Source organism: Nilaparvata lugens, chromosome 1 (genome assembly GCF_014356525.2).
Source record: "Nilaparvata lugens isolate BPH chromosome 1, ASM1435652v1, whole genome shotgun sequence".
Lineage (NCBI taxonomy): Eukaryota > Metazoa > Arthropoda > Insecta > Hemiptera > Delphacidae > Nilaparvata > Nilaparvata lugens.
This window is the reverse complement of record NC_052504.1, coordinates 560,298-579,292: the sequence shown is the minus strand read 5'-3', so window position 1 is coordinate 579,292 and position 18,995 is coordinate 560,298. Positions and strand designations below refer to the sequence as shown.

At 32.2% G+C, this 18,995-nt stretch overlaps 2 protein-coding genes across 4 annotated transcripts in view; one reads left to right on the top strand and one right to left on the bottom strand.

Moving 5' to 3' along the window:
• LOC111057252 (alpha-galactosidase A) overlaps positions 1-3,941 on the top strand; it is a gene marked incomplete at its 5' end in the record, with an annotated part of 16,736 nt that extends 12,795 nt beyond the window's left edge. Inside the window, 1 exon segment of the mRNA XM_039427071.1 lies at positions 71-3,941. Coding sequence (XP_039283005.1) covers positions 71-226 — 156 coding nt within the window.
• LOC120351097 lies at positions 3,866-18,995 on the bottom strand. 3 transcript variants are annotated; one of them, XM_039427080.1, is made up of 5 exons: positions 18,834-18,995; positions 12,683-13,488; positions 10,461-10,560; positions 4,990-5,145; positions 3,866-4,018 (listed from the first exon to the last, which is right to left on the bottom strand). In XM_039427080.1, exons 2-5 carry the CDS (start codon positions 12,910-12,912, stop codon positions 3,956-3,958), a joined length of 549 nt encoding a protein of 182 aa, XP_039283014.1. In that variant the 5' UTR covers positions 12,913-13,488; positions 18,834-18,995; the 3' UTR covers positions 3,866-3,955. The 3 variants fall into 3 exon arrangements, 1 of the variants encoding a protein (XP_039283014.1); XR_005571172.1 differs by lacking the exons at positions 10,461-10,560; positions 12,683-13,488; positions 18,834-18,995 and adding an exon at positions 6,262-7,221; XR_005571173.1 differs by lacking the exons at positions 10,461-10,560; positions 12,683-13,488; positions 18,834-18,995 and adding an exon at positions 6,892-7,221.

The following is an 18,995-nucleotide window of genomic DNA, read 5'->3' as shown; positions in this document are numbered from 1 at the left end:
GCTACCAACATGATAGAATATTTTTGTGTAAATTAATATTCAAAGCATAAATATTTTGTTACATTTTCAGGAACTGTTCCACAAATTTATGAATGAAAAGCATGTGATGCCCAACACGCCAATAAGTTTCAGTGTAGACGCGTCAAGTGTCGTCTATCTCAGATTTGAGCTCAAAACTGGCCAATCAGTGGATTCCGACAAAAATAACTTCTCAGGGTTGCTTTAGACAGTACACCGGATAGTTGGCAAAAGCTAAATCTATTAACAAGGTTATCATTATAAAATATATTTTATTATAAATAAAAATTAGAAATCCAAGTACTGACATGTGGTGATTGAACAATTTTAACCTTCTGGTAGTCGCGCCCTACTCAATCACAGGAGCAGTCGCGTGTTGTATTTTTTACAACATCCAATTTTCCAAGTGTTATGTACTCTGTTTACTGTGAAAGCATATTAATTAATTGTATAATTACTTTTTCCATCTTCTTGGATTATTTTACGCCTATATGAAGATTTGGATGATTACCATTTCGTAGCCCAATAAGGTACACCAAGCAAAGCCATCAATTATGTGTTATTGGCTCGTTTACAGTCCCCGTAAACAGTCTTTTCCTATCTTATGCACTAAATGGCACCCAAATACTGAACCATTTCTCGGTTGATACTGCAACTCAGTGGAGTGATGGGGGGAAAGTTTTGAAATGCATCGGTGACTCATTCACTGACACCACCCCATTCAATAGTTTTGTGCAACAAAAAAAACAGACTCTGTTGTACTTTGTACAACAGCGCGACTGCCGGAAGGTTAAAAGGGTACTTAGATTTATAATTTTTATTTATATTTAAGAGTTGCTCTAAAGAAAATAAGACAATATATATTCTATTGTTTGCTTGATTCATTGTTTGTGTATGCCTATATTATTATATTCTAACTATAAGTCATACATGGCATAATATATAGGTAGTGAGGTCCACGTTATAACGACAGTGGGGAAATATAGGAGAGCAGCGTGGCCGATTCTCTGCCTTACCACTGCCTTCTATAGAATATAGCTGATACTGGTGTATCTGATGGAATATTAACTTATTCTTGTTGAAAATGATCAATTATATTTTAATCTACCAGAAAATTTTATTTTAAATGTTTAGATACCTAATAAATTTCACATGATAATTGAGATTAAATATTTTGTTGATTAATTTGTCTATATTGCTACATTGTTGCCACTGCCTCCTATAGAGTATAGCTGATACCGTTATATCTGATGTAAGATCAAGTGTTCATCCTTGTTTGAAATGATCAATTAAATTCTATTCGCCAAGAAAATATATTTCTCAATGATTAAAAAACTAGTAGTTCTGTGAACAGTAGACCTCGTGCAGTTATAAACCACAGTCTCCTCTAATACTGTCCATCAAAGTAAATTCTGTCCTGTCCTGTTGTGTCGGCGAGATATCGGTGTATGAACGACTAATGGCTGTTTGGGTTGTTGTATCGACAATGCTAATAATTCGATGTGAACAGCTATGCTACTATCATCAAAAGCTTACCGAGTTGAAAGTAGAGAAAGTCGGGAGAAAATACTAAGCTACTTTAAGTTATCAATTGCATGCCTCACTGCATGCAATTAATAGTCCACACAACAGATTTTTTTCACCAAGTTACATTGAGATATTGAATTGCATGCAATTTATAATCCACTCGACAGCTGATCTATGATGAATAATATTCTATAGTCTGATTTTTACTCTAATATTGGCGTATGGAGGCGGCTCTTTTCCCTTTTATATTATCCTTGAAATGCAAAATTTCCAAAAACCTTGTATGTACGTCAACGCGCAATTTGAAAAGGAACATGCCTGTCAAATTTCATGAGAATCTATTGCTGCGTTTTGCCGTGCGGAACTTATAAACATAAAGAGGAATGCAAAACCGTCGACTTGAATCTTAGACCTCACTTCGCTCGGTCAATAATTTATGTCCATAATGGAGATCCAATATTTTGTTGATCAATTGTATTTATAGATTGTTGAAAAACTATGTGGCAACGGTGCAGAGGTAGAAGAGGATAGCACTATCTGCTTTGTTGCATGATATAGACAAGGATGGCAACACCAATGTTAGTTAATCAAGTACTGCCATTATAACGTGGACCTCACTAAATTAGACAATTTCTATGCAAATTTTATAAAGGAACAGTTTTTTGCTTTAAGCCTGTTGTTCCTTTTCCAATCATTTATAATGAGTTGAGAATAATATTGTGAAAATCAATGTATAAAATCAATAAATAAATACCTAATTATTATTAAACGAAAATCCCAATTAAATGATGTAAATCACCCCGAAGACTTGTGCAATCTGCTACGGTACTGCAAATATTGACAACGGGGTGAACAGCTAGATGGAAATTCGATGAGCGCTACTATACAAAAATTATTTGTCAGCCCGGGAAACGAACCGAGTACCTCCTAATTGCCGGTCAGGAATGTTTACCCTTACACCAAACTGACAATCTCTGGATAGCAGCGCTCATTTTATTCAAAGCCATAGCGGCCATCCAGTCTACAGGTGGAAATTACTGAAGTTTTAAACAATTTCCGCCGGGCTGGCTAAAACATTCTACCATGTACATCTTATTAACTCTACTACCTCCATCAGTAGTTATCAAAAGTTTTATTCAATATATGTTAGACATTTTATTGTTTGCTTCGTTCATTTTCATCTTATGTTAGCTTATTTACAAAAAAAAAATATATTTGATCTTATTATATCATTATAATCATCATGTTGTATTAATTTAGAATCTTTAGTTTTTGGTTGTTTTGTGTTTTCTAAATAAAATTTGGAAATGTATAATTTATTTTGATTCATAGATTGGTCTAATAGATTTTTGAAGTGAACAACAAGAAAACTTGACCTATTTCGGACTATGTGTAACCATATCTAAATTTGGAAGATGAATAGCACAAGGTTACCTTATTTTTTCTCTCCCTATCATTTTAATGATGTACTTATATTGTATCAATCAATCAATAAATAATGGAAATAAATTGGAAGCTGCATTTGCTCAAATGCCAATCAAATGAATAATTATTATTAAACGAAAATTCCAATTAAATGCTGTAAAATGCTAAATGAAGCAGACATAGTAGGTGAGATTAAAAGCAGAAGGTTGCGGTGGACGGGACACATTCTGAGGAAAGAGGAAAGCGCTCTGACAAACAGTGTACTGAGGAATAATCCTATAGGAAGGAGACCAGCTGGAAGGCCACAAACTAGATGATTGGACCAGGTCCGGAAAGATATGAGGAGGATGGGCCTAAAAGAGGAGGACGCGGGTGACCGAAACTTTTGGAGAGGCGTAGTTGATGAGGCCAAATACCGACTGGGGTACGAGTGGCCACCGCAGTCAGTAAGTAAAATGCTAAATGGAAAACCATCTAGCTGTTTACCCTGTTGTCAATATTTGCAGTAGCAGAAGTCTTCGGGTTGATTCACAGCATTTAATTGGGATTTTCGTTTAATAATAATTATTTATTAATTAGCATTTGAACAAATGCAACTTCCAATTTATTTCCATCTGTAATAAATAAATATAGTGCATGAGCGCCTCAATATAAATTACACAATATAATTTATTTATTATATCAATATAATAAATAAATAAATATAAATTTATTAAATTTCAAAGATTAACTTTCAATTTACTTATGGAAATTACTGAGATATTGTCAATATTTGCATCAGTAGCAGAAGTCTTCGGGGTGATATACAGCATTTATTTGGGAATTTTCGTTTAATAATTAATTATTATTAATTTTCAATTTTGTTGACTTGAAAAGGGAAAAGGATACAATAAAGTGCACAATGGCAATATAAATGATTGTTGTATATTATTAATTGTAATAAAACTTTGGGAAAATACAATCATATAAATTTTTGAGCTCCAATTCATTGAGTCGATTTCTGCTTAGTGTAGAAAACATTACCCACTGAGAAGGCTGTCTTCATTAACTGAAACAGAAAAGTTCTAAGATAATAATAAAATATGTTGAATATATTTTACATTTTGATATTGTGGAACTTCTTCATAATTAAAAAAGAACATGATTTTATTATTTGTCAACTCCATTTTTATAAAAAGTTTCAACACGAAACTCCAGTCCTGTAATTAAATAATATAAGTGAATTTATAACAAATAAAACAGTGTTTATTAATTATTCAAATAATCCTTGTTAATTTAATTTATACTTGAATCGTACACACATTTTCAACGAGCAAACTATGCAAGTGTTAAAATATTTCGTTAATACTTTTAAATTATTCAACTGCAATAGTAGCCTATATGAATATGATTCAATTAAATATTGGTTGTTTGATTTCCGTTAATTATCTCCACCAAAATCATTATTTTACGTGGACTATCCGCTTGTGTTAACATTCAAAGTTGGAACATAAACGCCCTACACCATGGGATATATTCTTGTGTTATCTTTTATCTAAGCTAATGGTGAAATATATTATATAATTACTCACTAACTGGAGCAAAGTATAAAATAGTATAAATTTTGACAAGACAATAATAGTAAGTAGCAAGTAGGTTCTTAGTATAGATTTAACAGGTGATTCAGGTTTCATTTCTCTCTCATTTATATCAGCCACTCATTCTCAAGTTTCATTTGAGCTATTCATAAATGGATCATTAGAGAGATGAATCATCATCTCTCTATTGATCCATTTATGTAATAATTACAAATGGAAATGAGTACTGTATTATTATTCATCCCCTCATCATCACCTTTGCCTGAAATACTTGTGAAGAGTTGCATTTGTAGATAAATAAATTAAAAAGTAGCACTAACTTTTTTTAAACCGGAAGATGGTGTAGAACACTGAAACTAGTTGCTACATTTTGTATTTTTTATCTATTATTTTATTAATTTCAAAAAAGGTACTATAATTCTATTTTATAGATAGCACTAACATCTTTGAATGACATATAGTTGAGAGTGTATATTCCATAGGGTCTTATTTCGATGTCCATATTGGCCCTCGTCATCATGACATGCAAGGTCTGTTTGAACCAATGAGGTTTATCGGTCCAAGGAAGCTCGGCCAATGTGCGGCGTAACATCTCGTTCTAAAAATAAAACATTAACATTCTAACTCACATGACATACAGAGGCTGAGAATAAAACAGTGGTAATTCAATGTATCATGACATACAGAGGCTGATAATAAAACAATAACAATTTAGTTCATCATGACATACAGAGGCTGATAATAAAACAGTAACAATTTAGTTCATCATGACATACAGAGGCTAGAAATAAAACAGTAATAGTTCAATTCATCATGACATACAGAGGCTTGAAATAAAACAGTTATAATTCAATTCATCATGACATAAAGAGGCTTGAAATAAAACAGTAATAATTCAATTCATCATTACATACAGAGACAGAAGAATAAAACAGTAGGTACCTAATAATTCAATTCATCATGACATACAGAGGCTAAAAATAAAACAGTAGCAATTTAATTTATTATCACATAGCCTACATTATTTTCTAATTTCTTCGGGAGAAAAAAGTAATTACTAACTGCAATGTGCCTCCTTATGCTGCTCCTTCATGCGAGGAACTCAAATTTGCAAACGGATTAGCAAAATTCTTTCCCGTTCAAGAGATATGACCACTTAAATATGTTGAAAAACGCAAATTGGTGAGTATTACCTTATAGTACATTATTTTTCTCATTTTTTCGGGAAAAAAATTCTTATTCTCCTTGATGCCAGGAACTCGAATCTGCAAACGGATTAGCAAAATTCTTTCCTGTTCAGGAGACATGGCCATTTAAATATGTTGGAAAACGCAAATTGGTCAGTACATTATGTTTCTCATTTTTTCGGGAGAAATGAAATCATTATCAACTCTGCCTTCTTATGCTTCTTGATGCCAGAACTCGAATCTGCAAACGGATTAGCAAAATTCTTTCCCGTTCAGGAGATATGACCACTTAAATATGTTGAAAAACGCAAATTGGTCAGTACATTATGTTTCTCATTTTTTCGGGAGGTGTGGAATCATTATCAACTGTGCCTTCTTATTTTCCTTGATGCCAGGAACTCGAATCTGCAAACGGATTAACAAAATGTTCACCAGATCAGATGATATGGCCTCTTTAATATATTGAAAAACGCAAATTGGTCAGTACATTATTTTTCTCATTTTTTCGGGAGAAATAGAATCATTACCGTATCAACTCTGCCTCCTCATGCTTCTTGATGCCAGAACTAGAATCTGCAAACGGATTAGAAAAATTCTTCCACGTTCAGGAGATATTAGCACTTAACTATGTTTAAAAACTCAAATTTGTCAGTACATTATTTTTCTTATTTTTTCGGGAGAAATGAAATCATCATCAACTCTGCCTTCTTATGCTTCTTGATGCCAGAACTACAATCTGCAAACGGATTAGCAAAATTCTCACCCGTTCAGATGATATGGCCTCTTTAATATATTGAAAAACGCAAATTGGTCAGTACATTATTTTTCTCATTTTTTCGGGAGAAATAGAATCATTACCGTATCAACTCTGCCTCCTCATGCTTCTTGATGCCAGAACTAGAATCTGCAAACGGATTAGAAAAATTCTTCCACGTTCAGGAGATATGAGCACTTAACTATGTTTAAAAACTCAAATTTGTCAGTACATTATTTTTCTTATTTTTTCGGGAGAAATGAAATCATCATCAACTCTGCCTTCTTATGCTTCTTGATGCCAGAACTACAATCTGCAAACGGATTAGCAAAATTCTCACCCGTTCAGATGATATGGCCTCTTTAATACTATATTGAAAAACGCAAATTGGTCAGTAGCCTACCTACAGCTGCAAGAATGAAACAGTAGTACTTAATAATTCAATTCATTATGACATGCAGAGGCTAAGAAAAAACATTATTAATTCAATCTATCATTTATATCTATTTTATCATAGCATAAATCTATTTAGTCATTTAAATTCATTTGAATGCTTGAAGGAAAGTAAGGCTGTTATAATAGGCTATGCCACGCAACACCTCGTTCTAAAATATAAAATAGGAACAGTTTCATTTATAGTAGAATTTACTTTATTCATATCCTCAAATTTTTTATATTCAATTTATTTATGTTATATGCTACTGATGTGTTGAAAACAAATTTTCTCTCGCCTTTTTTTTAGATTATAAAATTATGAATAAAATGAGATCATTCAGAACTCTCTATCTCCAATGACTACTGAGTTATGATTTTTCATAAATGAGTGAAATTTGAAGAAAAAATAAATTTTGATGAATTTTAGTTTCTTCCTCTTGCTACCATTTAGATGTATAATTCAGTATGATTTCTACAGATGATACAGTATGTATAATTCAGATTTATAAATCCCTCTGGGCGTATTTTTGTGCTCTAGAATCTGAGATCAGGTAGAGCGCTCTATCTCATATAGATTTCCAGGTACACCTGACAACAATGCTCCCTGTATTGTGATAAACACCTAATTTTCAGCTCCAACCATCATCACCACAACATTGTCCTCACATTGATTTTTCGCACAATGACATAAGTTCATGAGATTATGTTCTATGAGAATCACCCGTTAGATGTACTCCATTTCAGTATTTCATAGTGGAGAGGCACGCTTAAGGACACCTCAACGATCAAAATTTCAAACACTTATAGCTTTTGACACAATGCTCAGATTTCATCGTACTACACTTCATTCTTCTCGGCTCGTCAAGGCGGTTCAAAATCATGCATAATAAGTCAAATTCGGTCGAAAAATGGAAAATTTATTGTTGAGTGTACCTACTTAGAAACCCATATTCCAATACACTAAAAATGGCCAAATTTCACTGTTAACTCAAGCCGATAGACCTTGTAGTTGTTTTTGGTGAAGCTATTGTGACGCTGGTAGTCTCTCATACTGTGCCGTTCTTACACTCACACCCCCCAAAACAGTAATAATATACAGTAGTCTATCTATATAATAGACAGTAGAAATTTTGAAGAATAATCTATCATTTTCAAATAGGATCCCCAAATGAAACCTACTGTCAAATTATTCTTGTTAAGAGAAATATTTATTCTTCAATGTTGTTTTCCATCACGAACTGCTTATTATTAAATCACTTTTTGCTGTTAGAAAACTGTATACTCCCAGGAGTATACAAGCTAAAATGCTCTGAATGTGATCAATTCTATATCGGACAGACAGGCCGTTCTTTCAATCAAAGATACAAGGAACATATCCAGGGACTAAAAACAAAAACAGAATCTGCATTTGCTGACCACCTTATTCAAGAAAATCACAAACACACAAACATAAATACTGATCTACAATAATCTTACACATAAAAAACAAAGGACCAGAATTAGACACACTAGAACAATTTGAAATATACACCCAATTTAAAAGCAATAGACAATGTATATTAAACGAACAAACCAACTTCAAATCCCACATCCTCTTTGATTATCTTCTCAACCACATCAAACCCAATAGACACCAACAGCACCAACAGACACTAATCCAATAGACACCAACAGCACCAACAGACACTAATCCAATAGACACCAACAGCACCAACAGACACTAATCCAATAGACACCAACAGCACCAACAGACACTAATCCAATAGACACCAACAGCACCAACAGACACTAACCCAATAGACACCAACAGCACACTAAATATTGCCATCCTATCCTTCTACTTGTCTATGAGTACAACCAAGAAGATGGCGGACCTGCCGAAAGATCTCGTTGTCACAGTGAGTGATTAATTCATTTATTGTAAAATATCTGACTGCTAGTCGTTTTTTCCAACAGCAAAAAGAAATATTCAGCTGCTTCAATGATTTTCATCAACTCTGTATAATTGAAAGTTGCATGTTCCATAGAGATTACAATATAACAGTTCTTGAATGAGTTCTCCAATTGAGCGGGTCACTAGTTTATTTTATTGTCTTTTTCAATTATCTCAGTGATTTCAAGTTAAATTGATTGATATTTCTAATCATTATTACCTGGTTAAATATCCGTTGGCCATTATGATAGGCACCGAATGTAGACAGGTTTATCATAATGAAAAACAAAGCATAGAGAGCTGCGTTCTTCAAATTTTTGGACTGCAAATAAAATGCATTTCTAGAATTTAAATTATCAAAATATTTTATCAATGTAGCACTTGAAATATATCTACCAACATTCCATTATTTATTGATAGTTTTGGGCTTTAAACCTGTAATTCCTTTTCCAATCATTTATAATTGAGATTGATATTGTATGTATCTATGTATAAATAAATAAATAATTTGATTCGTATATTTGTGAAATCACTTTCCTATAGCCTATCAAATAATATAGAATATAATATTTATAGAATTTTATATAATATAGAATCCACTCAACAGTAGTCAAGAAACACAATTTGATAAAAAAATTCTCAGTTATTCAATATAATAGATGAACACTATAGTGAGTTCCACTCCCCGTTATAATGACAGTATTTAATGAACATTGGTGTTGTTATCATTGTCTATCATTCGACAAAGCAGATAGCGCTATCCTTTTCCAGCTCTGAAACGTTGCCGATAAGCAGTATTTGATTACGGTAACATTTTTGTAGCTGTCCTTGTCTATCATTCGACAAAGCAGATAGCACTATCCTTTTCTACCTCCGGGACAAGAGTTAATAGTTTTTAGTTCTCCTCATATTTTCTACATAGTCTTTGAATGATTTGGCAACGGTGTGGAGCTACAAAGGGATCTGCCATCTGCTCTGGCAAACAAAGATACCTTAGCAATGTTGATCAAATAGCAATTCTTTTAGCAAGCAATTATTTATTTTTTAAAATATATAAAAAATCAAATACAATATTGTTTCCTAATTTCTAATATGTGTTCCCTATAGGCTACCTTGTGTGGGGAGCTTTGAATATAATATAATTGAATATTAATTTATGAATGTGAAACTAATAAAGAATATAATAATTGAATATGATATAGCCTATAATATTGAAATAAATCGTAAATACTGTAATTATATCGGAGACCTCGCTATAGCGATATCGAACTCTGTATATAAGAAATATAGAATTGTAAATAAATAAATATACTTTTATCACCATCAAATTCATTGAACACAGACAACGACAAGTTTATATAGCTGACAATATAAACTATAATTGAGAATGATATTGTATCTATCAATAAATGCAAAAAATAAATATAACACATCACACAATTATTCAGAGTCGAAAATGACATTTCATGACAATCATCATTTAAAATTTTATGTCAATAACATGTCAAATATATTGAACATATAGTACATAAATTAAAATAGCAACTGCAATTTTAAATAGCAACATTCGTCGATCAGCGAAAAAAATTATAGTATTTTTTTACCGTCAGCATGAAATAGGCCACTGTGCATCCGTAGGTCATTATTGCTAAATTTGCAATACAAATCACAAAAGCAGTGTTGTTGGCACAAATTTTAAAGTCCCTGAAATTACAAAAATATATAAATAAATAAATGTCTATTCCCCCCAAAAAAAACTAGGCTACATCAGTTACGAAAATATTAGATAGTTTACAATTAGATAGATAGTTATATCTATTTATTATATTATATATTATATATTACCTACTATATATTATCTATATTATATATTATCTATTATAAATATTACCTACATACAATAGATAGTTTCAAAAATTTCTTATAATGTGTCTTCTACATGTTTAGTGTTTTCCCGTACTCCACTATGGCGTACCATGTTCTTAGTTTATTAGTAGGTACATAAATAAAATAAAACAATATATAAGCCTACATCATTTTATATTATAAACTAGCTGTCAGGCTCGCTTCGCTCGCCGTATCTGTCTAGCCAGGGGGCTCCGCCCCCTGGACCCCGACTGGATCGTCCAAAAATGAGATCAACGGGCTCGCTTCGCTCGCCTGCATGCAGACCTCAGCGGAACCTCTGTTCCGAATTTGAACGTATTATGTCAATTTGATCTCGAAAAACACCTGTTACTATATCGGAGTATCTTTGGCAAACAAAATTCTTCCACCTCAGCTAAACCTGTGTACTGAATTTTTTTTAATATATTTCCATCAATTATTGAAAAAGGTGAGGAAACGCAGAAAAGCTGAGAAAACGCTAATTTTGGCTAATTGGATAAATTGGTATTTAGGAGGTCCTGGATAAATGCATTTCAATCTTCAACTTGGTTCCAACCTAACAAAGTCAACTTAACTTAATGCCAACCTGACAAAATTTTTAATTTAGTTACCAGAACAAATGTTTCAAATAGGTACTCTCTCTAGATCATAGTTCTACTTTTCGAACACCTGTATATTAACATATGGTATGGACATTTCAATTATAATTTTAAGATATTGGAATAAGAAGAATATACATGCTAAAAGAGCTTTAAACCCTTAAAAACCACCCTTAGAGTTAAAATATCGCCAAAAGATTTCTTAGTGCGCCTCTAAAGGGCAAACTGAACATACCTACCAAATTTGAACGTTTTTGGTCCGGTAGATTTTTACTTCTGCGAGTGAGTGAGTCAGTCAGTCAGTCAGTCAGTGAGTGCCATTTCGCTTTTATATATATAGATAATAATTTCTCATAATGCTAATAATTTGCATTCAGAGGAGTTAATTTACGATGAACTCTAAAAATGTAGCAAAAACTAAATATAGACAACAAATATTTTTATTTATTGATGTTGCTTTCCGTGACGAAACACTATATTATAATAACTCTGTTGTAGTTCAGACAATGTGTTACTTGTAATGTTACTGTGTTGCTAGTAAAAATATCTCAATCTCAAGTATCTAGTAAAATATCTTAACTTCAGTTGGTGAGAAGTTGCGATATCTATCAATCTATCCATAATGAACACACTGGGACGTTGTCACAAACATCACTAATTTATTGTAAAAATACAATACATGTTTCAAAACCAATAGTGTCATCTTCAATCCATACTCTAACTTTCATAAATATTTTAACAGGAATAAGAAACTTGAAAAATTTGTTGAGTAATCTTTCAAGTTATACCATAAAATATATTGAGGCTATTCCTCCATATGAATACAGTGACCGTTTACAGAATGGGATCAACTACTTTGATGTTATTATTTATTTATTTACGACACAAATAAATAAATTTTCTCAATGGTTATCAATATAGTAGGAAAATTAATAAAGAAATAAGTTGATAGTATAGTACCCTTTTGTTTTCAGAACTTTTTTATATAAAACACAATAACAACTTGAAGTTGCTTTCCATGACGAAACACTATATAATAACTTTGTTGAAGTTCTGACACTGTGTTACTAGTAAATATTTGATAAAACACTCACTTTTTTGGAGTCTTGAGGAGTGAAATGCATTCATCAATACTCCAAAAAAAGTAAGTGTTTTATCAAATATTTACTAGTAACACAGTGTCAGAACTTCAACAAAGTTACAATAACAACAACTAAGTTTGGGCTTTCCTAAGCCATTTTCAAGTTTTTCCCAAAATTAATTTTTATTTCTCATAAACAAGAAATATTGGAAAAGTTACCAACATAAAAATAGGTATAAATATAGTACTTTGTTCTTACCTATTAATATTTTGATGGAAACACACTATACGTCTCATGTCTGCTCTGAGGTCCACCATCGAAGGTGTATATATGCTGTAGATATTCTCTTGTGACTCGCCATAGTCATAGGAGAAATTTCTATTCAGATTGTCCACAAGTATGTAGAATATTTCAAAATCAGCCAGTAATTTCTCGGTTGTAAGGTTGAATGAGCACAAAATAAGAATACCTTCGCTGACATACATCATTAATAAAAATGCGTGAAGAAAGCACAGGTATATCAAGAATGATAATTTGTCAAACTCTGTGGGACGTACGATTGATAGGGTGTGGGCCACATTGCACCACCATTTTTCGACTCAGTTTTATCGAGCATGATGTATGTTATCAAGTTTTTTGTGTACACTAAGAATCCCAAAACTGTGAATAAAGCTATGAGGTTTTGAGCCATACCTTCGGCATGGTCTGTTCTTTTGCGATGGGTAGTTTCGATTTTCTCCCACAGTTTTTCCCGGCCCTTGAAATCGATCCCATCAAGTTCCAAATCTTTCTCGATCACATCTACAAGTTGAGTGAATTCTTGTTTGTGGAATGCATGTCTAATCAGGCACGGGAATAGAATTAGGTTCATTGCAAAGTCTGTTAATGAGTTGAGGGATGACTCGACATTCTCGAATTCAATGTAGATTGCCTTCAACAAGTTTATGTTGACTAGGGAGAAGATGGCGAAGCAAGCAAACAACGGTAGTGAGGTGTGAGGTTTGTCGTAGCTCAACAGCTCTATGTATTTCCTCAGAAAATGGGTGCTGCTTCTCATTTTTTGCCTGGAAAATAAACAGAATTACTTTTGAAATAAAAACACACATATGCTGTCAAATTCTACCATTTCACCAAACTGCTAGGGGGGGGGGGCAAAAAAACCAAGAGGTATGAGTGGGGAAGGAATACCCCCAAAGGATAGAGGGTCCTGGGTTTTTCCCCATATATTTTACATTCGAAGATGTTATTATATGCGTAATTTTTTCCCGTTTTTATAAGAATAAGAATAAGAAGAATAAGAATGATTTTTATTCCTTTAGTGCATACAAACAATGCTATCGGAAACGTCAAAATATACATTATAAATACATCATAATAAAATAACAGAATAATAGAATAAAAGTTTCATTCCATTCAGGACACAAACAATGCTATTGGAAACCTCTATTTAAGGTTTCCTCCTTATATGTCAATAAAACAGTAATATCAAGAATAAAACAATCCAACGTACATAATGCATCATTTAAATATAAGCACATAAAAATATAAAAGACTACAGAGTACTATCACGTATTATACAAATGTGGTTGGAATATCAATACAAACATATACCGTACATTGTTAGTTATTAAATCATGAAATATTTATTAGAAATATAGGCCTACAGAGAGGCCTAAAGTAGGAATACACTGAAACAGATAAATTTTTCTTTTACAATGACAATTTCAACAATTTCATTGGGTATCATATTCTAATTGGAAAATAACTTTCAGTTAGAAAGCTGAAGAAACAACAAGCTGTTCCCATAATTCTCACCAACTCTGTACATACATTTTTGATTGTCCGATTGTGCCCTTTCTTCTGCTTTCACTGTGGCATCTTGCAACTTGTTAACTCTCACGTTGAAAGTTATGCAATAACTCACTTATTGTGCCCTCATCAATAATTGTACCCATTCTATATTTAAGTTTCAACTATACCACACAGAAAAATATATTCTTTATTACTCCGTACCAATAGCCATACATTCAAGGCAATTTTGCTACATTGTTGATACTGTAGAAGGAAAATAAATTATACTACTGCTGTTTAAAGAAAGTATTAAATCAGTATGAGACGCTAAGGATTCGTGTAGATAGACCTGCATTTTCATTATTTGTCTGATCCCTGGGGGGGCCTAGGACACCCCCCATGCCGCCCCCACCCTAAATGGCACCACTTAATTCTACACAGTTTTATTTGGTACGGTACACGACCAGGGTTCGTGACCGTGTAAGTCAGTCAGCTTGAGAATGTGACCTGTGTGAGCACGAAACCATCCAAAATAAAACTGTACCAAATGAAACTGTGTAGAATTTGACAACATATGTGTGTTTTTATTCCATTATGGAACGGTTCTACAAAATTGACAGTGACTCAATCGGAAATTACTTTTGGTGAGAGCGTGGTGGAGCTGCAAAAGTATTTGGTGAGGTCCACGATATAATTGCGGTGGAGAAAGATAGGAAAACAACGTTGCCGATCATCTTGCCTTCTATAGACGGTAGCTGATACAGGTTTATCCTATTATATTAAGCGAGCAATTTCTGTTTATATTTTCATATCTGGTTAATTATGTTCAATGGATCTCGAAAGCGGCTCCAACGATTTTCACGAAATTTGGAACATATAGTAGGTTTATGATATAAAAATTCGATTGCACTAGGTCTCATCTTTGGGAAAACTCGCTGAACGACATTAAAAGGATAATTCATCCTTGGCTGAAACAGCTGAGACTTTCGTCTTCTGTGGATAGTAAAAAAAGAGCGAGTGACTCTGTGGAAAATCAAAATATCGCATCCCCGAAATTCATAAGCTGACGTATAGCCAGCTGTAAAATATAAACACGATCATTTTAGAGAATTGTGTTCTGTTTATCAATAAATAAAAATAACGAGCGAAGCTCGGTGCTTCGATGTTATTTTATTAAGCAAGAAATTATATTTTTCAATAATATCATAATGAATTTTCATAACTAAGATGAAATATTCTTTTGATTACTTATTAATTCGACTTTGTTAAAAGACCTTCTGGCAACAGAGCAAAGCGAGAAAGAGATAGCGCTATTCGCTTCGTTGAATGATAGACAAGGATAGCAATCAATCGGTGCCCCGATATTTGATGTAATATTAACTGTCCATTCTCGTTTAAAATAATAAATTTTATTTTATTAAGCAAGAAATTATATTCCTCAATAATTTCATAATTGAGATGGAATATTTTGTAAATTAATTATTAATTCTAAATTGTTGAAAGACGATCTGGCAACAGAGCAAACCGAGAAAGAGATAGCGGTATCTGCTTTGTTGAATGATAGACAAGGATAGCAATACCATTGCTAATTAAACACTGTCATTATAACGTGAACCTGACTATATCTTCAAGTTTATAATAACTACTAGCCGTCAGGCTCGCTTCGCTCGCCATATCCGTCTAGCCAGGGGGCTCCGCCCCCTGGACCCCCGACTGGATCGTCCAAGAATGAGATCAGCAGGCTCGCTTCGCTCGCCTGCATTTTTCATTTTTATCATATTATATTAGGACAATCCAGTCGGGGGTCCAGACTAAACGTCTGGCTAAACAGATATGGCGAGCGAAGCGAGCCTGACGGCTAGTAATATAATATTCCCAGGATTGAAGTAGCAGTGCCCAATCAATTTTTCCGCGATAAATGCATTTAAATCTTCAACTTGGTGCCAACCTAACAAAATCAACTCAACTTAATGCCAACCTGACAAAATTATTAATTTAGTTGCCAGTTAACAACTGTTTCGAAGAGGTACTCTATCTAGATTATAGTTCTATAGTAACATATGATATGGAAATTTCAATTCTAATTAAGAGATTGGGAGAAGAAGAATATACATGCTAAAAGACGAACTTTAAACCCTTAAAAACAACCCTTAGAGTAGAAATATTGCCAAAAGATTTCTTAGTGCGCCTCTAAAGGGCCAACTGAACATACCTACCAAATAAGAAGAGTGAGTGAGTGAGTGAGTGCCATTTCGCTTATATATATATATAGATATAGCAAGTAATAAACTATATAATATATTATAGTGGAGTGATATGATATGCATTCAAATACACATGCATTATTATAGAGATTTCTTAATATTGTATCCCATTTTCAAGTGTCAAAATGAACTCATCCGGTGGAATTTTATTACTATATAATATAGTTATTTAAAAATCTAATGACAGCCATTTAAATAGAACTATAAGGATTCTGCAAATATTGACCAAAGAACTGAATGCAGTACGAAACTGTCCAAAAAAAATATTAATGACTAAATGTCGGTGTTAATGTGAGAAATATATTGTGAGTCGATTATAAAACCATTGACAAAATTGTAAACGTAGAGTGTCTATTTAAGTCTGTTCGGTACACTATTTTTATTATTTAAATTGGATAATATTTTTCAATATAATTGCTAAGATCATTATAAGAGTGAGAAAAAGTGGCAACTGAAATTTTCAAGTTGTCTAATAAGCGAGTTATGGGTTGTTGAAGTGTTAATTTTCCAGATTCCGTTTTCTTTCCAGATCATAAACAGTTTCGACTATTATTATTAGAACTTCTCTTAAAAATTCAAAAAATGTATCTTTCCAAACTGAAACATTTTATTCCCCATATCGTTCATAAATAAAAAAGTAACATTTTTTGTAAATTCGATAACTTACTTGTTTATTTTGGAATCAATCGCGAAAACACGCATTTTAGAACAAAACCAATGATATACTGAATATATTAAAAAAAACTCCAATGGAAAATTCGAAACCTTTTATGATCTGGAAAGAAAACGGAGTTTAGTACTTCAACAACCCATAACTCGCTTATTAGACAACTTAAAAATTCCAGTTGCCACTTTTTTCACTCTTATAATGATCTTAACAATTATATTGAAAAAGATTATCCAATTTAAATAAAAATAAAAAGGTGTAGCGAACTGCCTTAAGGATGAATCATATTCACAAAATATGATAAAGAGTAGCCTATTATTTTTCAAATTTAGCTGATTCATTATTTGGTTGTTTTTTCAATAATTGATTATTGTGTGTCGGTATCAAGTTGAAAGGTGAGTAAATAAAACCATTGAGGAGAATAAATTCATGACTGCAGTGACTACTTTCAATATAGTATAATATAATTAATATGATTTACAAAATACCGTTGCCCAAAAAGCGTTGATTTCAAATTTTAGCTGGTTAACTACAAATATTATTTGAGTGTTGTTATTAAACGAGCGCCTCCAATCGTTGAAGATTGTACGGTATAGAGTTTTTATTTAGAAGATAAAATAATGTTCTTTGACTAAAAATAATAAACGACGTAAAGAATTTCATTAATGTGGACTGGAGAAGGACGTCTTTCTTCTCAAACTTCTTCAAAATTTAATAATTCAAAATAATATAATGAAATACTTATAGTGAGTGAATTTAGATAAACAATATTATTTTGAAAATAACAGGTTTACTAAATAACTAAATAATCAAGTCATAGAATTATAGAATAATCAACAGTCCATGAATATATTTTTAATGTATTTGAAACTTCATTAATGTGATGAGATCCAATATTTGAACTGCCATCATAAATGGGCATAAAATAACATAAAAATGCTTCCCTTTTAACAAATTCTGACTGTTTACAAGGATAATCTCAAGAAAAAAATTTAAGAGATGGAAAATAATTTTTTTACTGTAAACAAATTATAAATTTAAAAATGAACAATTTCTTATAATTAATTTATTCATGTAGGCCTACTAGTATTTTACAGAGATAGAATCATTATTTTAGTTATAAATTACAATATCTGTTACTGAAGAGATGTATAGAGAATCATTGTTAAAAAACTTTTAACTAACAAATTAGGTAATTTGAAATACATTAGAATTTAGAAAATAATTTAGGACTGAAAATTTTGTGAAGTGAACAACAACAAGACTTAACCTATCGGACTATAATGTGTAACCTTATCTAAATTTGGGAGAGGAATAGCACAAGGTTACCTTATTTTTTCTCTCCCTAACATTTTAATGATGTACTTTAAATGATGTGGTTGCTCTCATCCCTGTCCTAGAAAATAGATTAATCGATTCTTGTTTCCAATTTAAGTTATCATTTCGTTATTAATAAAGATGCATGCTTTTATTTCATACAAAAGAGTTTTCATATCTATTTCACATCATCTAAGTTATAACAAACTTAAAATTTTAATGATGTATGAATTAATCAAGAATAATGATACATAGAAAATTAATGATAAGTATTGAAAATGATTTATTTCCCATGTAGTCTTCTTCTACAAAAAAATACCTTTGAATCTAATTTTCAATTCACATAAGGGAAGTAAAAAAATCAACTCACCGTTAAAGTTCAAAGCTCAAATATTCTGTCAAGGAATTCTTAGTCCTGTCTTCTCAAGAATTAAACTTCAATTTTATTTTTCTCGATAACATCATAAACTCAAGTCTGTATTACAAGAACTATTGTAACATTTGTCGAATTTTAAATTATAAATTTGATCAA